Source organism: Gopherus evgoodei, chromosome 24, assembly GCF_007399415.2.
Source record: "Gopherus evgoodei ecotype Sinaloan lineage chromosome 24, rGopEvg1_v1.p, whole genome shotgun sequence".
Lineage (NCBI taxonomy): Eukaryota > Metazoa > Chordata > Testudines > Testudinidae > Gopherus > Gopherus evgoodei.
The window spans coordinates 8,712,601-8,736,744 of NC_044345.1; the positions used below are offsets into that span (position 1 = coordinate 8,712,601).

General features: G+C 57.3%; 2 protein-coding genes across 3 annotated transcripts; one reads left to right on the forward strand and one right to left on the reverse strand.

Moving 5' to 3' along the window:
- Nucleotides 1–5,324: 5,324 nt before the first annotated feature.
- Nucleotides 5,325–14,563, reverse strand: SCNM1 (sodium channel modifier 1). Its single transcript, XM_030542418.1, has 8 exons — nt 14,456–14,563; nt 10,741–10,811; nt 9,435–9,523; nt 8,679–8,776; nt 8,506–8,606; nt 7,452–7,639; nt 6,698–6,824; nt 5,325–6,247 (listed from the first exon to the last, which is right to left on the reverse strand). Exons 1-8 carry the CDS (start codon nt 14,504–14,506, stop codon nt 6,139–6,141), a joined length of 834 nt encoding a protein of 277 aa, XP_030398278.1. The 5' UTR covers nt 14,507–14,563; the 3' UTR covers nt 5,325–6,138.
- Nucleotides 14,564–14,915: 352 nt separating this feature from the next.
- LYSMD1 (LysM domain containing 1) lies at nt 14,916–24,139 on the forward strand. 2 transcript variants are annotated; one of them, XM_030542012.1, is made up of 3 exons: nt 14,916–15,591; nt 19,823–20,145; nt 22,258–24,139. In XM_030542012.1, exons 1-3 carry the CDS (start codon nt 15,412–15,414, stop codon nt 22,415–22,417), a joined length of 663 nt encoding a protein of 220 aa, XP_030397872.1. In that variant the 5' UTR covers nt 14,916–15,411; the 3' UTR covers nt 22,418–24,139. The 2 variants fall into 2 exon arrangements, with proteins under 2 accessions (XP_030397872.1, XP_030397873.1); XM_030542013.1 differs by lacking the exon at nt 14,916–15,591 and adding an exon at nt 18,599–18,867.
- The last annotated feature ends 5 nt before the right edge of the window (nt 24,140–24,144 follow it).

The following is a 24,144-nucleotide window of genomic DNA, read 5'->3' on the forward strand; positions in this document are numbered from 1 at the left end:
GCCCCTACCGCCTGCACCTCCCTCCTTTGCCCCTAGAGTCCCCCCCTCAACCCTCTGCCCCCCTCCCCTCCCCTCTCTCCCCTCCAGCCATTACATTCTTTACAGTGGTGCCTAGAGGCTGCCCAGGAGCTCAGGGCCCCGCCCCAAGGTGCTCACCCTGGAACTAGCCAAGGGGTGGGAGGGGAAACTGAGGTGCGGAGCGGGGAAGGAACTTACCAAGCTCACCCCAAACTGGAACAGGGCCGAGACCCTGTGGTGGTAGTGGTGGGGCCCTACCCCCGGTGTGCTCTGCCTCGAATGTACCACTAACCTGACCCCCCCCCCCTTTTCCTGCCGGGCTCCCCAGCGCCGCTTGTCCAGGACCTAGTGCAACCTCAGCTCCAGCCGTCCCAGCTTGCGCCAAACCCTGTGGCTGGAAGGTCATTTCAAGGATGCCACCCCCCTCTGCCCGCCCCCTCTCCCCAGTTCCTGCCAGCCTGTGCACACACCCTTCTCATCCTCCTGCCAGGCCCCGGCCCCCTCACACACCTGCCGCCCGGGGCAGCTCCTGGAGCAATGGAGGGGCTGAGAATCAAGAGGCACGTCGGTGAGTGGGTGGGGGGGGGTCCCCCATGGGCACTCAGACCTGCAGCCTCACTCCTGGTGGTGCCACTCAGGCCGTGGCTTCCCAGCCAGCCTAGCTCCTTACGGCACCTGCCCGACAGGGGCTGCCCCCGCCATAATGGTGGGGGGGAGCATGGCCCTACACATCCATTGTCACTCTGACTCCAGCCGTGGGGATCCCTGGGCACAGACACCCCTGGGGCGAAGGAGTTTGGAGTCAGACTCCACAGAGGGGCCATCACGGGGAGGGCTGATGTGCCTGGCCTCACGTGCCCAGGCTGGCAGGGGGGAAGGCCCCAAGCCGGGCGCCGACTGATGGGCTTATATGGTAATGGTGGCATGCTGGCTCCCTCCCTGTCCCCGCAGCCATCACACCCACGGGCTGATGGGGGCAGGTGGCATTAGTCAGCAAGCACGTTTGGGGCCATGCTAAGCCCTGCCTGGCCTGGGGCTGCCAGGCTCATAAACAAGTGGCACTGCTCCCACTTAGGCGTCTTAGCATCAAAGGGCTGCGGCCTTGGGCCACGAGGAGCAGGGATGACTGATGGGGTGGGTGGGGGCCTGGGCCGCTGGCAGGGCTCATTCCGGGACACTCACTGGGCTGCGTCCCTGCACAGGTGACCACAGGCAATTCCCTGCCAGCACCACCAGGGGGCAGCACTGCAGGGGGCTATGGAGCTGGGCTGGCTCCTGGCCCCTTTCTGGGTGGTGGCCACACTGGACTGCTGCGGACACCTGGGTTCCATTTGCAGGTCCGAGGAGTCCTGCCCCATGTAAGGGGCAAATCAAGGTGGAGGCTCAAAAGAGCTTTATAAATGGGAGGCAGCATTACCCAGTGGTTAGCTCAGAGGTGGGGGAGGAGTCAGGATGCTTGGGTTCTATTCCCCGCTTTGCCCCTGACTCCTTGTGTGACCCTGGGGCAAGGCCCGTCTGTGCCTCAGTTTCCCCCTCTGTAGCATGGGGCCGCTGAGCCTGCCCTGCCTCTATAATTTGCTTTGAGATTCTCGGAGGCAGGTACTCTGAAAGCAAAGTGTCCCGTGGGCCACTGGGGGCCAACCATGGGAGAGGGCCCCGCCTGCTGCAGGGGATCCAACCCCACCTGGCCCTCTGGAGCAGTGACCCTGATGCAGGTGGCCCCTGGAGCAGGCTAAGTGGGGGTAGGTGGAGCAGGGACCCAGGCGGGCGCCTACCGGGGACTCAGTGGCTGAGCTCTGGCACGATAGGCTCCCGGAGCTGCCGCTGGGGGAATGGTCGCAGGCAGGCAGGCAGCGCCGCAGCCAAGTGCTCCGTGCCCTGGTGTATTTATACCCCTGGGATCAGGCCGTGAAACGGAGCAAGGGCGATCGGGTTACGGAACAGCGCGGACGTCACCCTCAAGGAGAGGAATGAGGCCAGCACAGTCCCCCATACCCAGTAATCGGGGTTGGACCCTATCTCTGCCGGTGGCACCCCCCTCCCACCACCTTCTCCTCTTCCTCAGCTCCCGCGATCCTACCCACAATGCTCCCTTCCCCACCGGTGTCCCCTCGGCTGCCATCAGTCAAGTGTGTCGCGCTACCCCTCCCCCCAAGCCGGAAAGGTTTATAAGCCCTAAAAATGTACACGTCTAGCAGCTGGAAACAACCTATTAAAGCCGGCGGCTCTGCTGTCCTTGGGGACCCGAGCAGGGTGTGGGCGGCAGGGGGTGTCTCACGTGGGATTAGCCAGATCATGCCAGCCTCACACAGGAAGCGCCTGCTCTGTAGCCAGGATGGCGCCCACCTGCTCTCTCTGGGCGGTGACTCCCCCCGCCTGCAGTCAACTCCACTGAGCCCGGCAGGCCCCAAGCTCCTAAGGGGACTCCAGCTCCGGCCGCACCCAGGGCCGGCCCCGCTCCCTGCAGCCTGGGCCCCTTTCAGGCCCCGTTGGCACCAGCACCTGGCCCCATGATCCTCCCCGGTCCTGGCTGCCAGAGCCCTTTGGTGCGATTCATCCCGGGAGCTCGCCCTCCCCCCGCTGGGACCCGGCGGACACGGCTGCCCAACACCCACTGTCTATTTATAGGTAGGAGCCTGAACTAGGGGCAGCCAGAGCCACAGCTGAGACCAGACTGGCCTGGCTCGGCTCAGCCTCCCCGAGCCCAGGAAATGGGGCAGAGCCGTGCCCACAAGGTGCCTGCAGGGGCAGAGCTGCTCCTGAACTGCCTCCAGGTGGAGTAGAGGAAGGACCCCCCCCCCCAAGCTTTGGCATCATGCCAAGCATCCCTGTCCCATCCCAAGGGGCTCAGGGGCCATAGCCCCCTCGCCGCTGAGGTTCACAGCACGAAGTTCTCCTCTAGGCCTATTCCACCCCCAAAGCCACAGGCCACAGGGTCTGGGGATTCCCCTCCGTGGTGTTGGACTCCCCAGGGCAGGCCCCCTGCTCTGCCTGTATTCTGGGAGGGTGCATGTGGCCCATTCGTTCTCAGCAGGGCCATTTGGAGCTCAAATCAGCTGCTCCAAACTTGGGGCCTGCCAGTTGGGAGGAGGATCCAGCCAGTCAGCCCATGCCCGCTCACCACGCTGGAGGCAGAGCGCCCGGGGAGCAGCTCAGAAGCAGCACATGCAGTGGAGCTGATGCTGCCAGGGAGAAAACTTTGCCCCAGTTTTTAGATTTATCACTGTCCGACAGTGGTGGCTAGACTAGGGCCCGTTGCACCAGGCACTGCAGACCCAGTGCAAGAGGCAGCCTTAAAGAGCTCAAAGGCTGAATAGAGCAGACACACACAGGGAAACTGAGACACAGGGAAGGCAAGGGACTTGCCCATGGTCATGGAGCAGGTGAGTAGCAGAGCCAGGAAGAGAGCCCGGCTGTCCTGTGGCCCAGGCCCAGGCCTGCCCCCCTGGACCTTACTAGGAGTAGCAGTGGAGGGGGGAGCCGGCAGGCTGCTGCTGTGCCTCCCAATAACTAAGCTTACGGCGCCCTCTGGGAGGGGCTGCACAGAAGAACACCAGGGCCAGGAGCTTCACAATCCTTTTTCCAAGCCGGAGCCCTGCGGTGCCGATCCAGAGGCCCCACACCCGGTGCCAATCCACACCCCCTTTCCCCAGCTGCCGTTCTCTGTAGCTCCTCGAAGCAGGACGTGAACCAACTAGGCGTGCTTGAGGGGCCGCGAAAGGGCCTCACATGCCTCCCTCCTTGTTGAGCTGACCAGCACAGCTGTCACTTTCACAAGCAGCTCAACAGGTGGGTCGAGGCCTTGGACTCCCACCCTTGACGAGGTCACTTTAACGACCTGAGCCGACCCTCCACCTGCAAGTTCTGGGCCCCCAGCAGAAAGGCGGCTGGCCAGCTAGTCCCCCTGTGCTCATGCCTGGCAGCGTTCAAGCTGTATTAACGAGTGCTGGAAACTCAGCACAAGCACCGTAGCTGGGAACTTTCAGGATTTGAACAGCTGCAGTGGCCTGGGGTGAGCAGCTCCAGCGCCCTGAAGGCCCACGAGGCTCTGAGATCTGCCATCACGCGCGGCAGCTAGAAAACCGAACAGAGGCCAGATATCTGGAGGGACCAACTCCCAGGCCTTGCTGGGGCCTGAGAAGGAAGGATACTGAGTCAGGGAGCAGGGAATGGGGATAGGAACGGGCCAGGGTGCAAATTGAGGGCTGACTGGACTCGGAAAGCTCAGCGGGAACCTCTCACTCCCCCAGTGCAAATCAGGCGTGATGCACTGAAGTCAGTGGGGTTACCCCAGTCTGACCGCAGACTAGGAAGGAAGATGATCTGGCCTCTGCGTTTCTATCACTGGGTCTAAGGACCCACGAGGGGTACAGGAAAAAACCAGCTGGGAGACTGGGAGCTCTGGGGGGCAAGGACATTGGTTTCGTGTGTGTCTGTGCAGCGCCTAGCACCATGGGGTCCTGAGGGCACCTGAGGGCTACTGTAATACACCTAATATGGGTTCCTGCTCATGGCTAGGGCTCGAGAGCTACAGTAATACACCTAATACATAACATACAGCGCCTAGCACAAGAGGGTCCTGGTCCATTACTAAGGCTTTAAGGTGCTACTGTAATACACCTAATATGGGTACCTGATTCATGGCTATGGTGCCTGAGCACTACCGTAATACACCTAATATACAACTTCCAACACCTAGCGCCATTGGTTCCTGATTCATGGCTAGGGCGCCTGAGCATTACCGTAATACTCTTAATACACAACACACAGTGCCTAGCATAAGAGGGTCCTGGTCCATGACTGAGGCTTTAAGGTGCTACCCGTAATACACCTAATAAATAGTCGTATCAGAGGGGTAGCCGTGTTAGTCTGGCTCTGTAAAAAGCAACAAAGAGAGTCCTGTGGCACCTTATAGGCTAACAGACGTACTGGAGCACATGTGTCTGATGAAGTGGGTATTCACTCACGAAAGCTCATGCTGCAATACGTCTGTTAGTCTATAAGGTGCCACAGGACTCTGCTGCTTTTTACTAGTAAATAATAATAATTTCAGCCCTCTGATCCAGCAAAGCACTTAAGCCTGTGCTTAACTTTAAGCCCCGATTTCAAATGGGACTGCTCCCATATTTACAATTAAGCACGTGCTCAGGCCCCAGAATGCCTCACAGAGACCCCCACCCTTTTCCTTGTTACTATGTGTGGTTGTTAACATACATAGATTTTAAATGAAGCATCAAATGTAATGCAAATAGGAAGGAGACACCTCATGCGTAGGCTGCTGCAGAATAGGCCCCAGGAAGCAGAACTGAAGACGTCTGTGGTGCTTTTTAATGTACCAAGCCACCCCAGCAGCACAGGGAGAAGCCAATTCGATTTTAAGATCGACTTTTTAAAAACAAACCAACCACAGGGGGGAAAAATGCCAGAGAATTGCCTGTTAGACGAGAGCATTGTCCAGTGAGCTGGGGGGCGGGGGGCAGGGAGCGTCTCTTTGTTCCGTTTCTGTGCAGTGCCCAGCACAATGGGGTCCTGATCCACGGCTGGGGTGCCTAGGTGCTACCGTAATACACCTAATAACAGTGATCAGAACATAAGAGGGAGTCACGACGCCCGAGTTCTATCCTGACTTTTCCCACTAACTCACGTGGACGTTGCTGTCAGTCTGTGCCTCAGTTTCCTCACATAAAAGGGGCATGATACTTGCCTCCCTCTGGGAGATGCTTTATGATCCTGGGTTGAAAGATGCTAGATGAGCCTGAAGCACTGATTTCCTCCAGCACACCCCGCTTTCCTTTGTGTCCCGCCGAGAGCAGCATCCACCCTTGTGCCCATCCCCAGAGACAGAGCAGACCTCGTGCTGGGAACCTGTGGCGGTGGCAACATGGCAGCTCCCACTGAGAATGACCCCAGCAGTGTCCGTGGATACAGTGAAGCGGCGATGGGGGTTTCTAGAAACTGTTTGGAAACATCCTTCTTCCCTGGTGATTTATATCCAAAATCAAAGCCACGGGGGTTGGATAGGAAGATGCAGACAGGCCATTCCTGCCCCCTTCTGCCAGCCCCATCCCACGAGATAGTCATTGTAGTTCAGTACCGGGTCCAGCTCCTGGAGGTATCCCACTAGCCGGAGAGGCTGAGAAGTCGGGACGGCGGCTCGTCCTCATCAGAGTCGAACTCCACGTTCTCGTCTTTCACCCACTTGCCGGAAGGGTCCTGGATCCAGCCTGAGCTGAGGGAAGGACAGACAGACAGAGCTACAAACACCAGGGCAGATGGATGCCAATTTAAGAAGATTGAAGGACGGTGCTAAGGAGATGGTTTCTTTACTGACAGGGCACAGGACTCCCGGGTTCTATAACAAATTCTGTCAGTGCCTGTCACTCCATCCCACTCCCTGTGCCTCAGTTTCCCTCCACCTGTGAAGCCATCCCTTTGTAAAGCATTTGGAGATGGATGGGTGGGGAGCGCTGTGTGGGACTGCATGCATGAGAGCCCAAGAACTAGATGGGCAGAGCCATGGAGGAGAGATGGTAGGTTAAACCAGCAAGGGGCTGGATGGGACTTAGGGAACTTTTCCCTTTGCTGAGTGTTGAGATGAGCTCCTACCACTCAGCCCCAGGGATCGGACCCCTCCGATGCACCCTGCTGCTCTGCAGGGAACAGGCAGAAGGCAGCTCACCTCCTCAGCAGGAGATAGTGCTCCAGGGCTTGGCGCTTCCCAGGGCTGATGGCTCCAGGCTGGACAGACAAGGAGGATTTTCTTTTGCTGCTTCTCTTGATCCTCGCAGCAGGTTCCTTCTGCAAATCTAGAATGAGAAGAAAGGGACGAGATGAGGCCATGAGGCCTTGGAAGGTCGGGATGGAGCATCACTGCCCACTGGCACCTTCGCGGAGAGCTCATCACCTTTGTGGACATGCTTAGTTCCAAGCCAAACCGGCAGCTCATGGGAGGCTGAGATCAGAAAGCTCATGTGACAGGGTAATGGCGCTTTGCATTTCTACAGTGATCTGTAACCTGAGTGACAATGACGAATGCACCCCTCCGCCCCCTCAGGAAACCAAGGCCTGGGGATTTGCCCCAACGCAACAAAGCAAATCAGTGGTTGGGAGAGCATGAGAACTCAGGAGTCTTGACTCCCAGTTCCTCCCCACCGCTCACTCTAACCACTAGACCCTACTCCCCTCCCAGAGCTGGAAATAGAACCCAGGAGTCCTGACTCCCATCCCCATGCCTCACTCTAATGACCCCCTGGGATAGAACCCAGTAGTCCTGCCTCGCAGCCCCCACACTCTAAGCAGCAAACAGCAATGGAATTTCCCAAAGATGGCAGAAACATACGAGCCGCTGCAGTGAGACAGGCGAACGGTCGATTTAATTGTCCCCAGGTGCCTCAGTGGAAGGGGCAAGACCCAAGAGCCTCTCAGGCTGGTACCTGCTCGAGGGCTGGCGGGTCCAGGGAGCAGCGTGGAGGGGGATGTATCCGCAGCAGCACATCCCTCTTCAGCTCTCGCCGTGGAGCTTCCCGGCTCTGCTGGCTGCTTCCCAACGGCACTCCCGAAGGCAGCGGGGGCAGCAGGCTCCGGCCTAGAAGAACTAATGCTCGAGCCGCTGCCATCGGGCCTAAGACAGACAGAGGTCTCCTGAGACTAGTGGCGACCAGCTGCCCGCTGTGCACAGCCACAGTAACAGCTAGGGATAGTATCTTGCTCTCTAGAGCCCCATCTGTCAGAGGACCCCACAGTGATTTCTGGACAGGGAGTAACTCACAAAACTCCTCACGTAAGGAAAGTAAATATTATCCTTGGGTTACAGATGGGGAAACTGAGGTACAGAAGGGAAGTGACCAAGTCAGTGGCACAGCTAGGCACAGAACCCAGGAGTCCTGACCCCCAGTTCCCTGTTCTAACCACCAGACCCGCTCCCCTCCCAGATCTGGGAACAGAACCCAGGAGGTCTGACTGCCAGCCTCCCTGCTCTAACCACCACACCTCACTCCCCTCCCAGAGTTGGGAAGAGAACCCAAGCATCATCTCTCCTAGTCCTCTGCCCTAATCACCTAGGGCTGGAAACAGAACTCAGGTCCCCTGCTCTGACCATTAGACCACACTCTCTTCTCAAAGCTGCTGCCTTTACATAACATGTTTTGCTGCTGAAATATAAAGTAGGTACAGAAGAGAATCACAATCCCCTGCTCTGAAACCATTCCTACTACACTCAGCACCTTGCCCACCAGGAAAATGATCAGCTTAAGGATTCAGGGCCAGATCCTCAGCTGGGGTAAATCAGCACCGTACCATGGACATTCACAAAGCTATGCTAACTGACACCAACTGGGCCAATGGCCTTTACAGAGGAAAGGAGCAGAAAAGCCTGCTGCGGGCAGATGTCCAGCAAGAGCTTGCCAAGGCTGTGCCTGGCTTTCATACCATCCTCCGACGCCATGGCGAACCCTCGACCCACGCTGGCAGGGAACGCATAGGTATTACCTGTTTCTTCGGCAGCAGCTGTTATAAGGAGAGGCTTTCAGCAAAGCATTCTGGGCAATCTTCCTGGTCTGAGCCAGCAAGGGTGCAGGGCATGCGAGATCCTAAGGAAAACACAGACAAGCTTAGCAGGGTAAAGGTCATGGGAGGGGCTCCCATAGGGCGCACATGCCAACCTGCGTGCCCGCCTCCTCTGCCCGCAGGAACTCCTGCTGCCGCCGCTTCTGCACCTCATTCTCATGTGATCGCTTCTTTCCATAGAACGTCTGCAGGCCTGGGACACAGAGAGAGACAGACACAGGTAATCCAGGCAGCGAGAGTCTCGCCAGGCAGTCTGCCACCCAGCCGAGGTTACATTGCCAATGGGCTGCCCAAGTGGCTGTGGGCTTGGGGTGGCACGGACGGCTGTGTCTCAGGAGGATGGATGGATGGCTTTGAGCAATCCAAGCAGTGTGAAGGTCCAAACCTCGCTGGGTCATCTCAGTCTGTCCTTCTCCCAAGGCAGACAGACAGCTCCAGGCAGCTCGTCCCTGAAATACACCTCTCTAAATAGCATCATGGGGCTCATGTCTATTGTCTCATGATCCAGAGCGTAGGTTCTGGAAGAGATCAAGCCCGGCTTCAGCTGATCTCTAACTATTAGACACCAGGAAGAGACCTATGTGAGAGGCAGATTATCCCACATCTGCTATTCACACCTGCCTCTGAAGCACCTGGCGCTGGCCACTGTCAGGCTGAGGATACTGGCCGAGGACCTTGGGTCTGATCCAGCCTGGCAGTTCTGTCAGTGATAAGACAGTTCTTCTACCTCCAGCATCACCAACTGCCCCTGAGCTTTGGGAGTGAAGCTGGACTCTTCCTTCCTCCTGCACCAGCTACACTACCCAGGGTCTGCAGCTCCCTGAGCAACTGAGCCCTTAGGGCTGACTTACTAGCTACGTGTTTCTTGCCGGCCCTATGGACCGTCAGCATGTCAAGTGTGTCGAAGACCGGACGGTGGAAACATACTGTGCAGGCGTACCTGAGAGAGAGGAAAGACAGTCACATCAAGCCAGGAGCATCTCCCCCTCACACACACCTACTAGGACAGATGGGTTCTGCCCCAGCTTTTCTTAGCAGCGTTAAGAGACACTGCGCAGTTGTAACACTGAGGGGGAAGAGACACTAGTTACACCCACTAGAATAAAGGACCATGATTCTCAGATTCACCCAGCGCAGTGGGACCTCTACGAATGTCACTGGCCGAGGTTCTCAAAGCACAGGCAGCCAGGTTAAGTGTTACTATCCTCATCTTACCCATGGGGCAACTGAGTGATTTGCCCAATGAGTCAATGACAGAGCTGGGAAGAGAACCCAGGTGTCCTGACTCCCACTCCAATGCTCTAGACGCTGGACCACACACCCTCTATCTTGTCCCTAATTTACAGTTGAGGAAACAGGTCAGGACAACGTAAGTGACAACCAGGGAGAGTCGAGAACTGAACCCAATATTCCTGGCTCCGTGGCCACCGGACTGCGCTCATTCTCCGACAAACATCCGAAAATCTGAATGCCGAGCCAACCAGTCTGAGTCTGTAATATTAGCTAGAGGCTCTCCTGGGGGCGTGTGGCTGTTTTACATGTGAAGGGAAGTGGGAACTGCAAAGCCAAAATGAAAACTACAACCAAAAAAACCCCAGATCAGCCTCAATATACAGCCCAGATCCCAGCTTTTGGTGGGGTTTGAAATCCAAACCTGGATTTGGGTTTAACTTTTACAGATTGTCCCTATGTTTATAATGGGCCTCAGCAAAAAATTCCTGAATGCTGGGGCCTTGGAAATCCAGATCTTAATTTAATAACAAATAACAACCCCTAACTAGCACTTATCTAGTGCGTGTCATCAGTAGAGCTTGATAAAGGAACAGCAGTATTGTTATCTCCATTTTACAGATGGGAAAACTGAGGCACAGAGCAATGAAGTGATTTGCCCAAGGACACCTAGCAGGTCTGTAGCAGAGCAGGGAAAAGAACCCAGGTGTCCTGATTCCCATTCCAGTACTCTGGGCATTAGGCCACTCTGCCAATTTTGCAGCTTCAGTCCCCGGAATAAATACACTAATTAATGAATTGAACTGATTGAAGGGGTCATAGTTCAATGTGGCCTTTAGGCTGAGGTTGGATTTTATCTGACCCGATCTTTATGGCATACGGTCTTCTCAGAACCACGTCGCTTGCTGTCGAATGGATCTAACGCACCTGCCGTTCCTTAGCAGCAGCGCCTCGTCCTCCGGGATGTAGTTTGCCAGCAGATCTGCAACTCTTCTTTTCTGAATAAATGACCAGGCCATGTTACAGAGGAATCAATCTCTCTGATGTAGGCAGCAGAGCAACTGGCATCGGTGTGGCCATAGATGAACAATAACAACATCTTTAGCTCTTATCTAGCGCGTTTCATCCATGGGTCTCTGAGCTCTTTACAAAGGAGGCTGGTAGCATTATCACCATTTTACAGATGTGGAATCTGAGGCACAGGGCAATGACTTGCCCAAGGTCCTCCAGCAGGCCAGTGGCAATGCTGGATAGAGCCCAGAGCAGCAAGGATGAGGAGCGAGGGGACAGGAGCCAGAGGCCGAGAAGTGTTGGGGTGGTTGCAGAGTGAGAGCACCAGGGGCCGAGGGGTGTTAGGGGGATCACCCTGGGGATGGGGGAGTGGCAGGGTGTGTGTGTGTTGGGGGAGCAGGGGAGTGACTCAGGGGTTGAGAGGGAAGCCTGGGGCTGCTCTGGGGCTGAAGGGCAGTGGGAGGGTTGGGGGCGCCAGAGGGCGGGGAGCTGAGGGGATCATAAATGATCTGGAGAAAGGGGTAAACAGTGAGGTGGCAAAGTTTGCAGATGATATTAAACTGCTCAAGATAGTTAAGACCAAAGCAGACTGTGAAGAACTTCAAAAAGATCTCACAAAACTAAGTGATTGGGCAACAAAATGGCAAATGAAATTTAATGTGGATAAATGTAAAGTAATGCACACTGGAAAAAATAACCCCAACTATACATACGACGGGGGCTAATTCAGCTACAACGAGTCAGGAAAAAGATCTTAGAGTCATTGTGGACAGTTCTCTGAAGATGTCCACGCAGTGTGTAGAGGTGGTCAAAAAAGCAGACAGGATGTTAGGAATCATTAAAAAGGGGACAGAGAATAAGACTGAGATTATATTATTGCTCTTATATAAATCTATGGTACTCCCACATCTTGAATACTGTGTACAGATGTGGTCTCTTCACCTCAAAAAAGATATGCTGGCATTAGAAAAGGATCAGAAAAGGGCAACTAAAATGATTAGGGGTTTGGAGAGGGTCCCATATGAGGAAAGATTAAAGAGGCTAGGCCTCTTCAGCTTGGAAAAGAGGAGACTAAGAGGGGATATGATAGAGGTATATAAAATCATGAGTGATGTGGAGAAAGTGGATAAGGAAAAGTTATTTACTTATTCCCATAATACAAGAACTAGGGGTCACCAAATGAAATTAATAGGCAGCAGGTTTAAAACAAATAAAAGGACGTTCTTCTTCACGCAGCGCACAGTCAACTTGTGGAACTCCCTACCTGAGGAGGTTGTGAAGGCTGGGACTATAACAGCATTTAAAAGGGAACTGGACAAATTCATGGTGGCTAAGTCCATAAATGGCTATTAGCCAGGATGGGTAAGGAATGGTGTCCCTAGCTTCTGTTTGTCAGAGGATGGAGATGGATGGCAGGAGAGAGATCACTTGATCATTACCTGTTAGGTTTACTCCCTCTGGGGCACTTGGCATTGGCCACTGTCGTTAGACAGATACTGGGCTGGATGGACCTTTGGTCTGACCCGGTACGGCCAGTCTTATGTTCTTACTGCTCTGGGGATGGCGGTTTGGGGAGAGCTGGGGAGGGGTCGCGGGAGCTGGGAGGATTGGGGGGGTCAATATGGGGCTGTGGGGAGCAGGGGGGCTGAGGATTGGGGGGTCACTCTGCGGCTGTGGGGAGCGGGGGGGGCTGAGGAGGAGTTGGGGGGTCACTCTGGGGCTGTGGGGAGCGGGGGGGCTGAGGAGGAGTCTGCAGGTCACTCTGGGGCTGTGGGGAGCGGGGGGACTGAGGAGTCGGGGGTCACTCGGGCTGTGGGGAGCACGGGGGGGTGAGGAGGAGTCGGGGGGTCACTCTGGGGCTGTGGGGAGCAGGGGGGCTGAGGAGGAGTCGGGGGGTCACTCTGGGGCTGTGGGGAGCGGGGAGCTGAGGAGGAGTTGGGGGGTCACTCTGGGGCTGTGGGGAGCGGGGGGGCTGAGGAGTCAGGGGGTCACTCTGGGGCTGTGGGGAGCGGGGGGGCTGAGGAGTCAGGGGGTCACTCTGGGGCTGTGGGGAGCACGGGGGGCTGAGGAGGAGTTGGGGGGTCACTCGGGGGCTGTGGGGAGCTGGGGGGGCTGAGGAGGATTGGGGGTCAGTCGGGGGCTGTGGGGAGCGGGGGGGCTGAGGAGGAGTCGGCAGGTCACTCGAGGACTGTGGGGAGCGGGGGGGCTGAGGAGGAGTCGGGGGTCACTCGGGGGCTGTGGGGAGCAGGGGGGCTGAGGAGGAGTCGGGGGGTCACTCGGGGGCTGTGGGGAGCAGGGGGGGCTGAGGAGGAGTCGGGGGGTCACTCGGGGACTGTGGGGAGCGGGGGGGCTGAAAAGGAGTCGGGGTCACTCGGGGGCTGTGGGGAGCAGGGGGGGCTGAGGAGGAGTCGGGGGTCACTCGGGGGCTGTGAGGAGCAGGGGGCTGAGGAGGAGTCGGGGGGTCACTCGGGGGCTGTGGGGAGCGGGGGGCTGAGGAGGAGTCGGGGGGTCACTCGGGGGCTGTGGGGAGCAGGGGGGGCTGAGGAGGAGTCGGCAGGTCACTCGGGGACTGTGGGGAGCGGGGGGGCTGAGGAGGAGTCGGGGGTCACTCGGGGGCTGTGGGGAGCAGGGGGGCTGAGGAGGAGTCGGGGGGTCACTCGGGGGCTGTGGGGAGCAGGGGGGGCTGAGGAGGAGTCGGGGGTCACTCGGGGGCTGTGGGGAGCAGGGGGGCTGAGGAGGAGTCGGGGGGTCACTCGGGGGCTGTGGGGAGCAGGGGGGGCTGAGGAGGAGTCAGGGTCACTCGGGGGCTGTGGGGAGCAGGGGGGGCTGAGGAGGAGTCGGGGGGTCACTCGGGGGCTGTGAGGAGCGGGGGGGGGGCTGAGGAGGAGTCGGGGGTCACTCGGGGGCTGTGGGGAGCGGGGGGGCTGAGGAGGAGTCGGGGGTCACTCGGGGGCTGTGGGGAGCAGGGGGGCTGAGGAGGAGTCGGGGGGTCACTCGGGGGCTGTGGGGAGCAGGGGGGGCTGAGGAGGAGTCGGGGTCACTCGGGGGCTGTGGGGAGCAGGGGGGGCTGAGGAGGAGTCGGGGGGTCACTCGGGGGCTGTGAGGAGCGGGGGGGGGCTGAGGAGGAGTCGGGGGGTCACTCGGGGGCTGTGAGGAGCGGGGGGGGGGGCTGAGGAGGAGTCAGGGTCACTCGGGGGCTGTGAGGAGCAGGGGGGCTGGAGAGGAGTCGGGGGGTCTCTGTGGGGAGCGGGGGGGTCACTCGGGGGCTGTGAGGAGTCGGGGGGTCTCTGTGGGGAGCGGGGGGGGCTGAGGAGTCGGGGGGTCACTCGGGGGCTGTGGGGAGTCGGGGGGTCTCTGTGGGGAGCGGGGGGGGCTGAGGAGTCGGGGGATCACTCGGGGGCTGTGGGGAGTCGGGGGGTCTCTGTGGGGAGCGGGGGGGGGGCTGAGGAGGAGTCGGGGGGTCTCTGTGGGGAGCGGGGGGTCACTCTGGGGATGTGAGGATCCGGGGGGGCGGGGACCAGAGGGGCTGGGGGGGGATGAGAAGGAGCCGGGAGTCGGGGGCGCCCCGGGCAGCCCTGCGGAGCCGGGGTGTTGGACCCGCTGCCCGGCCCGGCCCGGCCTGGCCGCTCACCTGCAGCACGTTCAGCTGGCCCGAGTCATCCCCCTCCCGCTTGAAGGACATGGCGGCGGTCCGCCGCCCCTGGCCGCGGTAACCATGGGAACTGGGGCCACCCAGCACTTCCGGTTTGGTTCTCTTCCCGGACTACCCTTCCCAGCATGCCTTTGGGCGCTCCGCGCGGATAGGCCCCTTGGGCTAAAACGCCCATGATGCATTGAGAGGGTTAGAGGAGGCGGGGCATGCTGGGAAATGTAGTCCTGGACCCTGACCCCTCTCTGCTTAGGCTATTCTTGTGGCTGGTCTGGGCGGAATCGTCCCCGCTGTGCCACCTCTTTGGCCCCAGAGGGTCGGAGCATGATTATGGGGTTGGGGGAGCTGCCAGGGATCCTGTGGGGCAGGCAACTAGCCAGGGAGAGACTACATGTCCCAGAGGTCTTTGCGTGGGGCCGGAAGGAAGGGGGCGGGCACCGCTCCTCTCAGCTGTTGTGGGCCAGCTGAGCGACGGGACCGGCTACGTGCTGCGGACACTGGCTGCTCTGCAGGGCAGGGGCCGCTGCGGGGTGGCTGGGCTCCGGGGGGGAATTGCCCCTTCCCCCGAGTAAAGAAGGAGCTGGGGAGGGGCAGAGAAGATGGAGGAGACCCCCCTGCACCCCTCTCTGGTGTAGGGGGTGGCAGGAAATTTGGGGACCCCCCTTCCATCCCCTCCCCCACCTGTGCAGAGTGGGTTTTGCTGTGTGGGGCGGAAATTGGGGGAGCCCCCGGCTGTGCCCTGGAGTAAAGGCTGAGGGGAGGGAAGCAGAGAGACCTTTGTGGGGGGGCTCAGAGTGGGGGAGCCCTGGCCTGGCTGGGAGGAGCATTGTTGACTTTGCCTGAGGGGGGTCCTGCCATGAGCACCCCTCAGGAAAGCCCCTCCAGAACCCAGGCACCTCTGCTGCCCGCACTGGTGCCCCACTGACTGGGGGGGAGGGATGGCCTCCCCTTCCAGGCAGGGGTCCCCTGGAGGGGCTGGGCTGCTCTGCGGCAGCAAGACCCGGTCCTACGGCAGCCTCGTCAAGTCAATGTGCTCCCCGGTGAGGGAGAGGAGGGTGGAACATCGACTGGAGCCGGGGGACACCTTGCAGGGGCTGGCGCTCAAGTATGGGGTCACGGTAGGTCTGTGCGGAAGCTTTCTGTTGCAATCGGGGGGCTGTAGGTAACCTGGCAGGAGGGACCCAGTGAGGTCCCACGATTAGTGCAGGGGACACAGTGCCAGGCTCCTGGCTTCTCTTCCTAGCTCTGCCAGGGGACTGGCAGCCAGGTCTCCTGGGTTCAGGGTGGATTTGATTTAAATTAAGTTGATGTAAATCATGATTTAAGTTATTAGGCAGGGAGACTTGATTTAATCATGGATTTCTACATAAAAGTGCATTCTTTTTGGTTGTTATAACCTTTTAATACATATTCTTAACAACTCCAAGGTAGATGTAGGTTTCATTTTGAGAAGGTACACACTATACATTTTTAAAGTGATTTATTTTAAAAACTTTTCAGATTAGTTTTACAGCTGTGTCAGAGAATGAACGATTGTTTGGGTATTTCATTTACCAAAGATAACTGAAGCAGATATTTATGAAGTCACTGGGAGGTGAACTATCTCCAGTTCAACAGGTTAATCATTAATATTTGGAGGATTTTCTTGCCATGCTGCGTTAGGTGGAGAACATCACCAGACAGACATTTAAATTATTTTATTTAACTAAAACAATAATGTTATGTATTCTGGATTTTTTCTTCAATAGCAAACATAATATTTTAACAAAACAAGCATGAATTTTTTTAATTAGGTTTGTTTTTGTTAAAATTTTTTAACTAAAATAGATAAATGAAATATTTAAAAAAAAATTCAAAAATTAAATCGACTGTGTCAGCCAGGTCAACATTAGAAACTTAAAATTTTGGCTTCTGCATCTAACTCAGTCGTCTTCATCTTCATTTTCCTGTTTGTTCATAAACTGGAAAAGAAAAACAAGCTTTCCTGCTTTTTCAGGTACCAAACAACTTCTCAGTTTGGAATGAATTAGTCCAAAGGAAGAAAATATTCTTTCTTCACTGGCAGTCTCTGAATCCAAGTGCTTAAGTGACTTCCACCAGTTCACTGGTGTGGCTTTCTTTAAAACATCAGCAGCAAACATATTTCCTGAATGGTTCTTATTTCCAAACTGGGTTTGTTTTACAGCCTTCTGCCATTATAGGTTTCCCTTCTAGTGAGAGAATGGTATGGTAGATCTCAAATCAATGAAGGCTACACTCAGAAAGACCTCAAGACTTCTGGAATATGCTGATCAAACAGTTTCACTTTTATTTATATTCCCTGTCCCTCCCTTCTCACATTTATCTCCAGACTTCTCCTTATCCAGATCTATTTCGCCCCCAACAATCTTCTATTCATTGAACTTTTTTGAAACTTTGCACTTTGAGAGAGAGGTAAGGGATTGATACTGTGTACACACATTTGCAGAGAGACAATAGGGTTGAGGCCTGTTATTTCTCACCTCTCTATATGTATTTATTTATTTAAAAACATTTTTTGCTGTTAACAAGCATGTTATCTCTGGAGACACAAATCCACAGTTTGAAAACCGCAGAACTAAGCATCTCTGATGGTATCTTTTAGATTGAGCACTTGAGTCCCATAGGGTAGATAGAAAGATAAATAATCTGTACAGAAGCCCCTGGAACCCCATAAAATTGGGTTCCTAATCCATGAACTATTGGAACTCATTTACAAAACTTTTCTTAAACATTACATGAATATAGCAGCAAAGAGTCCTGTGGCACCTTATAGACTAACAGACGTATTGGAGCACAGGGCTGCCCGGGGAGGGCAAGTGGGGCAATTTGCCTCAGGCCCCGCAGGGGCCCCCATGAGAGTTTTTCGGGGTCCCTGGAGTGGGGTCCTTCACTTGCTTCAGAGACCCTGGAAAACTGTCGCGGGGCCCGGGCCCGGGCCCGGGCCCCTGGAGCTTCTTCCGCTCCGGGTCTTCGGCAGCAATTCAGCGGCGGGGGTTCCTTCTGCCCTGGGACCCACCACCAAAGTGCCAGGTCTTTGGCGGCAGTTGAGCGGCGGGCCCCCCCACCGCCGATGACCTCAGGCCCCCTGAATCCTCTGGGCGGCCCTGTTGGAGCATGATCTTTCGTGGGTGAATACCCACTTCATCGGATGAATGCTTTTACAGATCCAGACTAACACGGCTACCCCTCTGATGCTTGACTACATGAATATATTGTCTCATTCTGTTGAATTAGAATGTATAATCCCTATTCCATGAGGAGATACCTTTGAGCTATGATGTATCTTAATAGGTTTTTTCCTCAAAAAGCATTTTATATATTAAAAAAAAATCCAATCTTTTTGATTTTTTTTTTTTAGAAAATAATAATTGATTTTATCCACCCTACTTGAGTTCTGGTCCCTGCCCTGGGCCTCAGTTTCTCTATTACAAAAACCAGGCTCTTGCTACTGACCTGTCTTTGGTAAAGCACGAGCTATCGGATTTCAAATTGCGGCGGGACTGGTGAGTGCTCCCTGAGGCACCAGCTCTCCAATTCCAAGCCCTCCTGGATGCTCTTAAGTGATCCCCTCAAGAAATGTGCAAAACAAGCAATTATATCTGTAGAGTGAATCCTTCCCCTGGGTTTCCTAACACCCCCTGGCTTCCCTTCTTCCCCTGGTAGGCCTTGAGTCTGCAGCTTGGGTCCCAGTTGGTTTCCACTCCATTTTGTACAGTGCTTGGTGTGTTCTGGACGAGGAGCTCTGGCTAAGCACTTAGCGTTACTGCTGAGCATCTGGGGTGAAGCAGGGAGAGTCCTGTCATGAGCACCCCTAAGAAAAGGGGCACTGACAGAGTCCAGGCACCTTTGATCCCCCTACAGTGGGGACTCCTGGTTCTTGGCCGAGGGTACTGCAATGCACATAATGAATCCTAATAATTGATGCAGCTCTAGAGCAGAGCCAGGGGCTTGGGTGCGAAATCAAAGACACAGTCCCTGCCCCTAGGGCTCCACAATCCAGCACCCTGATCGTGGAACTCTGAGCGGGCACCCCACTGGTGTTCCTGGGCTGTGGGGGCATGGGTGGGGGCATGGGGAGGCTGAATGTCTGGAGTCTCATGCAGGGCCAGGGCTGAGGGCTCTGACCCTGCACAGGCCGTCTCCCTGGTAATGTGCGCACACAGTCACACCCTTTCTCATTTCCTGTTTTTGCAGCTTTCTGTTCCTGTGGCTCTCACGAGGGATCAGTTTCTGCTGCAGAAATGCGCCTGGAGGTTGCAGCCAAAGCTGTATCACCTCCAGCCTGCACATATGGTCAGGCAGAGATGGCTGTTGAGTGTCTCTGGGAGTGTAGCAGTTTGAAGCTTGACAGGCCCCGCAGCCTGACAGCCCCAGTTGAGTCTTCCCCACAACACATGCATGCTGTCCCCTGCTGGTGTGCTCCTGCCCTGTAGCTGGAGCAGCCAGGAAAGCGGGGAGCTGTCTCGGGGGCTGCCAGCCAGAGGGGTCAGATGCAGGGGCAGCTCCAGACACCAGCGTGCCAAGCACGTGCTTGGGGCAACAAGCCACTGGGGGCGCTCTGCCGGTCGCCGCGAGGGTGGCAGGCAGGCAAGCTGCCTTCAGCGACTTGTCTGCGGAGGGTCTGCTGGTCCCGCGGCTTCGGTGGACCTCCTGCAGGCGTGCCTGCGGGAGGTTCGCCGAAGCTGCGGGACCAGCGGACCCTCCACAGGTATGCCACCGAAGGCAGCCTGCCTGCCATGCTTGGGGCGGCAAAATGCCTAGAGCTGCCCCTGCCTGCTGTGTTTGTGTGATAGATGCTGAGAACCTGCCAGCTTATTTTGCAGGAGCCCAACAAACCGCCAAGGGAGGGTCAGAGTCGTGGCACGTGCCATGGTGATCAGCTCCCATCCTGTCTCCCTCATCCACCTCTGACTGAGACACTGGCACACTTAACAATGGCATGTCTCTCTCCCTGCCAGGGGGACAGCACAGTCCTTGCCTGGCTGCATTGAACATCATCTCCAGGGGCTTGGTCAGTTTCCCTCCCCTGGCATTCAAGTCCCAGCAACCCCCTAACCCATCTCCCTGCCAGCGTGAGCCCGGCACTCGCAGCCCGGATCACGTCACACACACGCTTGCCCTCATTGCTCTGTTTGCATACTGGTGTCCTCCACCCCAGAGGTGGCTGCATTTCGGTGGCGCCGTGATATTAGGTGTCCAGCCTGCAATGGAGCTTTAGGGAACAAGCCCCGGTTCAGAGGCAGTTGTTCTCTTGGTGTATAGAGAAGAGGGTTGGTGACGTGTGTCCCAGGCCTGGAGGGGTTACAGGTGCTTGTGGTCTCTTCCCAGATGGAGCAGATCAAGCGGGCGAACCGGTTGTACACCAGCGACTCCATCTTCCTCAAGACAACGCTGCACATCCCTGTCCCGGTGGAGCCCAAGCAGATGGCAAATGGTTTAAACCTGGAGGAAGAGGAAGAGGAGGCGGAGGAAGGAGCCAGACGACCCACCGCTAGAGAGGACAAGTCAATGCTGAAAAACGGCTCCGTGGCCAGCACAGGCACCACCCCCCGCCACGACCTCTCGGCCACGGATTTCTTAAGGAAGCTCGACTTGGAGATCAGCCTGTCCAAGAAGGCTGCGGTGAAGAAGCTGCGGGAGGGGGAGATCGCGTGAGTGCCACCTGGAGGTTACTGTAGCGCTGAGTAACTAACGCGGTGCCTGGGCTGTGTGGGCAGGGAAACAATCCCCAGACCTGCTGCTCCGGCTTGTAGGCCCCTGCCAGCTGCGCTAAAGGAAAATCTCTTCTGGCTTCCCTTGGGTTAGTGCTTATATCCTCTGTGGGGCTGCTACAGGGCGAGGTGACCCCACAACTGCCAGTGATGCCTGAGCGCCCCCAGCGCAGGTTTTACGTGCCCCTTGGTGGGGAGGGAGAAATTAAAACCCCATTGAATCAGGTGCGGTGCTCATCAAACTAAAAGAGCCCAGCGCTGATGCCTGTGGGATCCTCCATGTCCTGCCCCATAACCTGCTCCTTCCCCTCCCCCCAAGAAACACACTTACCCAGGAGTCCCCAAGGCTGACGGCCGTGCCCTGGCAGGGGGCTGTAGGGCAGGGAGATTGGCCGGTGGTGGGAGAATGAGGGGCCGTTCATTGCTGATGGGACGGAGGTGATGTAGCCCCAGGCTTTGGCTCCCTGCCGCGTGACCAGGTGAGTACAGGTGCCATTGGCTCATGGTGACCAGAAGGAGGGAACAGAGATGCATGCGTGGTGGGGAGTTCTCTGAAGGCGGCGAACACCCACACATGGCAATGTGGACACACACCGATGCTTTTGCTTTGATGCTGTTAGTTCCCGGGGCCCCTCCCACCCCCTGCTTCATCTCCTAGCAGCGCTGGGCAGACAAGAGATAAGAGCCAGGAAATTGTGTCCTGCCGGGCGTGTGCCGCTAGCTGCGGGGTGGGAAGGAATTCACGGAGGGCCCTGGGATGTGTCCTGGGTTCCTCTAGGGAAACTGCCGTGGGTCACTGCTGGGGGAGAGGGAGATGCTGGGTTGGATGGGGCCTGGGTCCGATCCAGGCTGTTAGCACCTGCCTCCCTGTGGACCGCAGGGCAGAGCTCCCTGTGCTACTGGGAACAGGGATCGTTAGAAGCCGCTTGGTTACTTTCCTCCCTTGCGTGCCGTGCTGTAGGGGGTTAAACAGCCAGCGCGTTAGCTCAGGGTGCAGCCAGAGGAGCCCGTGGCCACCATCTACCCCCAGTCGGCTGCTGTTCAGGGAATGCCCTTCTCCTGGCCTGGGAGTCTGACGCAGCTGGGCCTCTGAGAACTGTGGCTGGGCTAAGGACCCGGCTGCTGCTTGCTATTGACTAGTCTCTGCGGCCATGAGAGGGCGCCATTGCCTGCATCGAAGATCTCTGCAGTTCCTGTCCCAGCTCGGGCAGTGCCCCTCAGTCCTGACCTGCAGCCCCCTCCTATCCCAGTGCTGGGCCCTGACCCCCAGCTTGGCAAGTGCCCCTCAGTCCTGACCTGCAGCCCCCTCCTATCCCAATGCTGGGCCCTGAAACCCGCCCCCCCAGCTTGGCAAGTGCCCCTCAGTCCTGACCTGCAGCCCCCTCCTATCCCAATGCTGGGCCCTGACCCCCAGCTTGGCAAGTGCCCCTCAGTCCTGACCTGCAGCCCCCTCCTATCCCAATGCTGGGCCCTGAAAACCACCCCCCCCCCAGCTTGGCAAGTGTCCCTCAGTCCTGATCCACAGCCCCCTCCTACCCCAGCTCAGGCAGTGCCCCTCAGTCCTGATCCACAGCCCTCTCCTACCCCAATTCTGGGTTACCGGCCCCCAGCTTGGGCAGTGCCCTATAATCCTGACCCGCAGCCCCCTCCTACCCCAGCCCTGGGCTCATCCCCCAACCCCAGCTGTGCCAGTGCCCCTCAGTCTCAGCCCACAGGCCCAGCAGCCCCAGCCCATGGCATCCTCCCCACAGCTCTGCTGATTCACTCCAGCCCTTTGAACAAAGATTCCCACAGGGATTACACAGGCCTCCCTGCGCCCTCCCCATCTGTACTGTCACCTCTGGTGTACTTCATCCCTGAGACCCCCCCTCCCCGCCCTGGCCCCATGTCTAAAGGGGGCTCTTCCCTGGATCCTTCCCAGCCCCAGCAGAGAGCGCTGTGCCAGTTCAGCCACCCCCGAGCAGGGCACAGCGAGGGAGGGATCCCTGAGCAGGGTGCATCCGCGGTGGCCACTCCCTGTTTGAGATCTACCCCCCTCCTGTCTCCCCACAGAATCGCCAGGGCTGAGCCAGAGGCCAGCAGCACCGTCTCCTATCAGAGCGAGCCCTCGCCTCACGCTCAGCAGCGTGCCCTGCTGGGCCCTGTGCCGCTCACCAAAAGCATCCGGGCCGCCACGCTGCAGGACCAGGAGGACGAGATCTTCAAGCTCTGATGGGCAGAGCCTTCTTTTCCCCAAGGACTCGCCTCTCCCCTCTTAGCCGGTGCGTCCAGCCCTGGGGGGCAGTGCAGGGTCTGTGATGGCCCTGCCAGGGGGACCCGGACGGAGCTGAGACCCTGATCCCAGCAGGAGTCTGCGTGAGTCCTCCGGCTGCCCCTGCCTTCGCACCAATCTGCAGAGGATGGGCTGGCTGCAGAGGGAGCGGTGCATGGGGGATGTTCTGCGGCTGAGGTGGGTGGTGCCCAGAGGTGTGTTATGGGGGTGACTGGCAGAGCGCCCCGTTGGGGCGCGTGTGTCTCGGTGACACGCTTTAATGCACCAGCGTTTTCTGTGCTGCTCCTCGCTGGCCTTTCCCACTGCTGGGCTCTGAGCTCCCCGTCCCAGCGCGCCAGCCTCTCCCATCCTGTAAGGTCACCGTGTTTGGCGACAGCCCTGTCACTTACAACCCCCTTGGCTCCCCCACTGAGACTTTAGGGAAAGGCCTCGGGATCAGGTCCTCAGCCCAGCCCCCCCAATCATCTACTGATGCCCCTCAATCCTGACCCACAGTCCCCCCTGCTTTTCCTGTTGTGGGAACTTGGCCTGATTCTAAATGAAACAGGCGCCTTCGCAAGCCTGACGTCCTCGGGGGTGTCAGGACCCTCTGCAGCTGATCCCATTGGACGCCTGGCAGGCAAGAGTCAGCAAGGCCAATGAGCATCGTCGCCTGCCGCTCTCACCGCCAGCGAGCCCACATGGGGTCGGGCTCTCAGTGCCCAGCCCCCACATGGGAAGGGCTCAGCATCTGCTGTGCTGAAACGCAGCCCCTGGGCCTGAGCCGAAATCTGCCCGAGTCTTTCCATTGACCTCTGGGTGGGGCCTGGCTTGGGGGCCAAGGGGGCGAATTCCATACCCTGCTTGGCTTCCTTGCCCTGAAAGTGATGGGTACAAACCTTCCCACCCCCTCTCCCCATGGATCTGTCCCCTGTGTCTGCCAGAGCTACTCAACGACCCCTCACTGCTTAGGATTCCTCTTAGCTTGGCTCTGGGGCAGGGAGCCGGGATCTGTCCCTGTTAGCCCACTGGGGCCAGTCCAGCTCTGGGGGAGGGAACCACGGCCTGTCCCTCGTTGTGTGCCATTAATCCAAGAGCTGACCTATCCTTTCTGCCTGTCTGGCTCCACTGGGGCTGTATGGGGCCCCTGAGAGACTAGCGCTGATGATCGCCTGTTAATTGGTTACTGGGCGTGAGGTGTGAGAGGGAAAACACCCAGCTTGACTCTCAGCTCCCAGGCTGATGTTTCAGGCAGGGGACAACAGCTAGTGGCTTGTAATCGGTGTTTGTGGGCCAGGGGTGAATGGACGAACTCCCAGAACAGCCCCTCCTTGGACGGTGTTAGCTGCTTGAGCCGAGCCAGAAGCCACAGACTCCGTATGGGGCAGGTGAACCGGGCTCTGATTTCCCCGCTCGTCTGTTTCATTCAGCCGTATTGACTTGGAACCCTTTGCTGTTCCTCACGGCTCAGCTCTGGAGAGGGAAACAGAGTTAAAAATAAAACCCTCTCTTGGGTTCCTCTTTAAAGCTTCCTGGCAGCTGAGAGGCCCAGATCCTCTTTAAATAACTCTGCCAGGCACTTCTCAGACACAAGATTGAGATCTGCCGAGATTGGCCCTCAGCCAGCGGTGAAGGGACCTGCAAATAAAAGTGTTCCATCCTGATTGCTCTTTGAACAAAACACGCAA

Bases quoted from the DNA above. Each gene is read 5' to 3' on its own strand.
- SCNM1 (XM_030542418.1), bottom strand. From the start codon at position 14,506: ATGTCCTTCAAGCGGGAGGGGGATGACTCGGGCCAGCTGAACGTGCTG. The intron at 10,812-14,455 runs GTGAGCGGCCAG...TCATTTATTCAG, and splicing joins GCCAGCTGAACGTGCTGCAG to AAAAGAAGAGTTGCAGATCT. The intron at 7,640-8,505 runs GTAATACCTATG...TGTCTGTCTTAG, and splicing joins AGCTGCTGCCGAAGAAACAG to GCCCGATGGCAGCGGCTCGA.
- LYSMD1 (XM_030542012.1), top strand. From the start codon at position 15,412: ATGGCCTCCCCTTCCAGGCAGGGGTCCCCTGGAGGGGCTGGGCTGCTC. The intron at 15,592-19,822 runs GTAGGTCTGTGC...GTCTCTTCCCAG, and splicing joins CGCTCAAGTATGGGGTCACG to ATGGAGCAGATCAAGCGGGC. The intron at 20,146-22,257 runs GTGAGTGCCACC...GTCTCCCCACAG, and splicing joins CTGCGGGAGGGGGAGATCGC to AATCGCCAGGGCTGAGCCAG.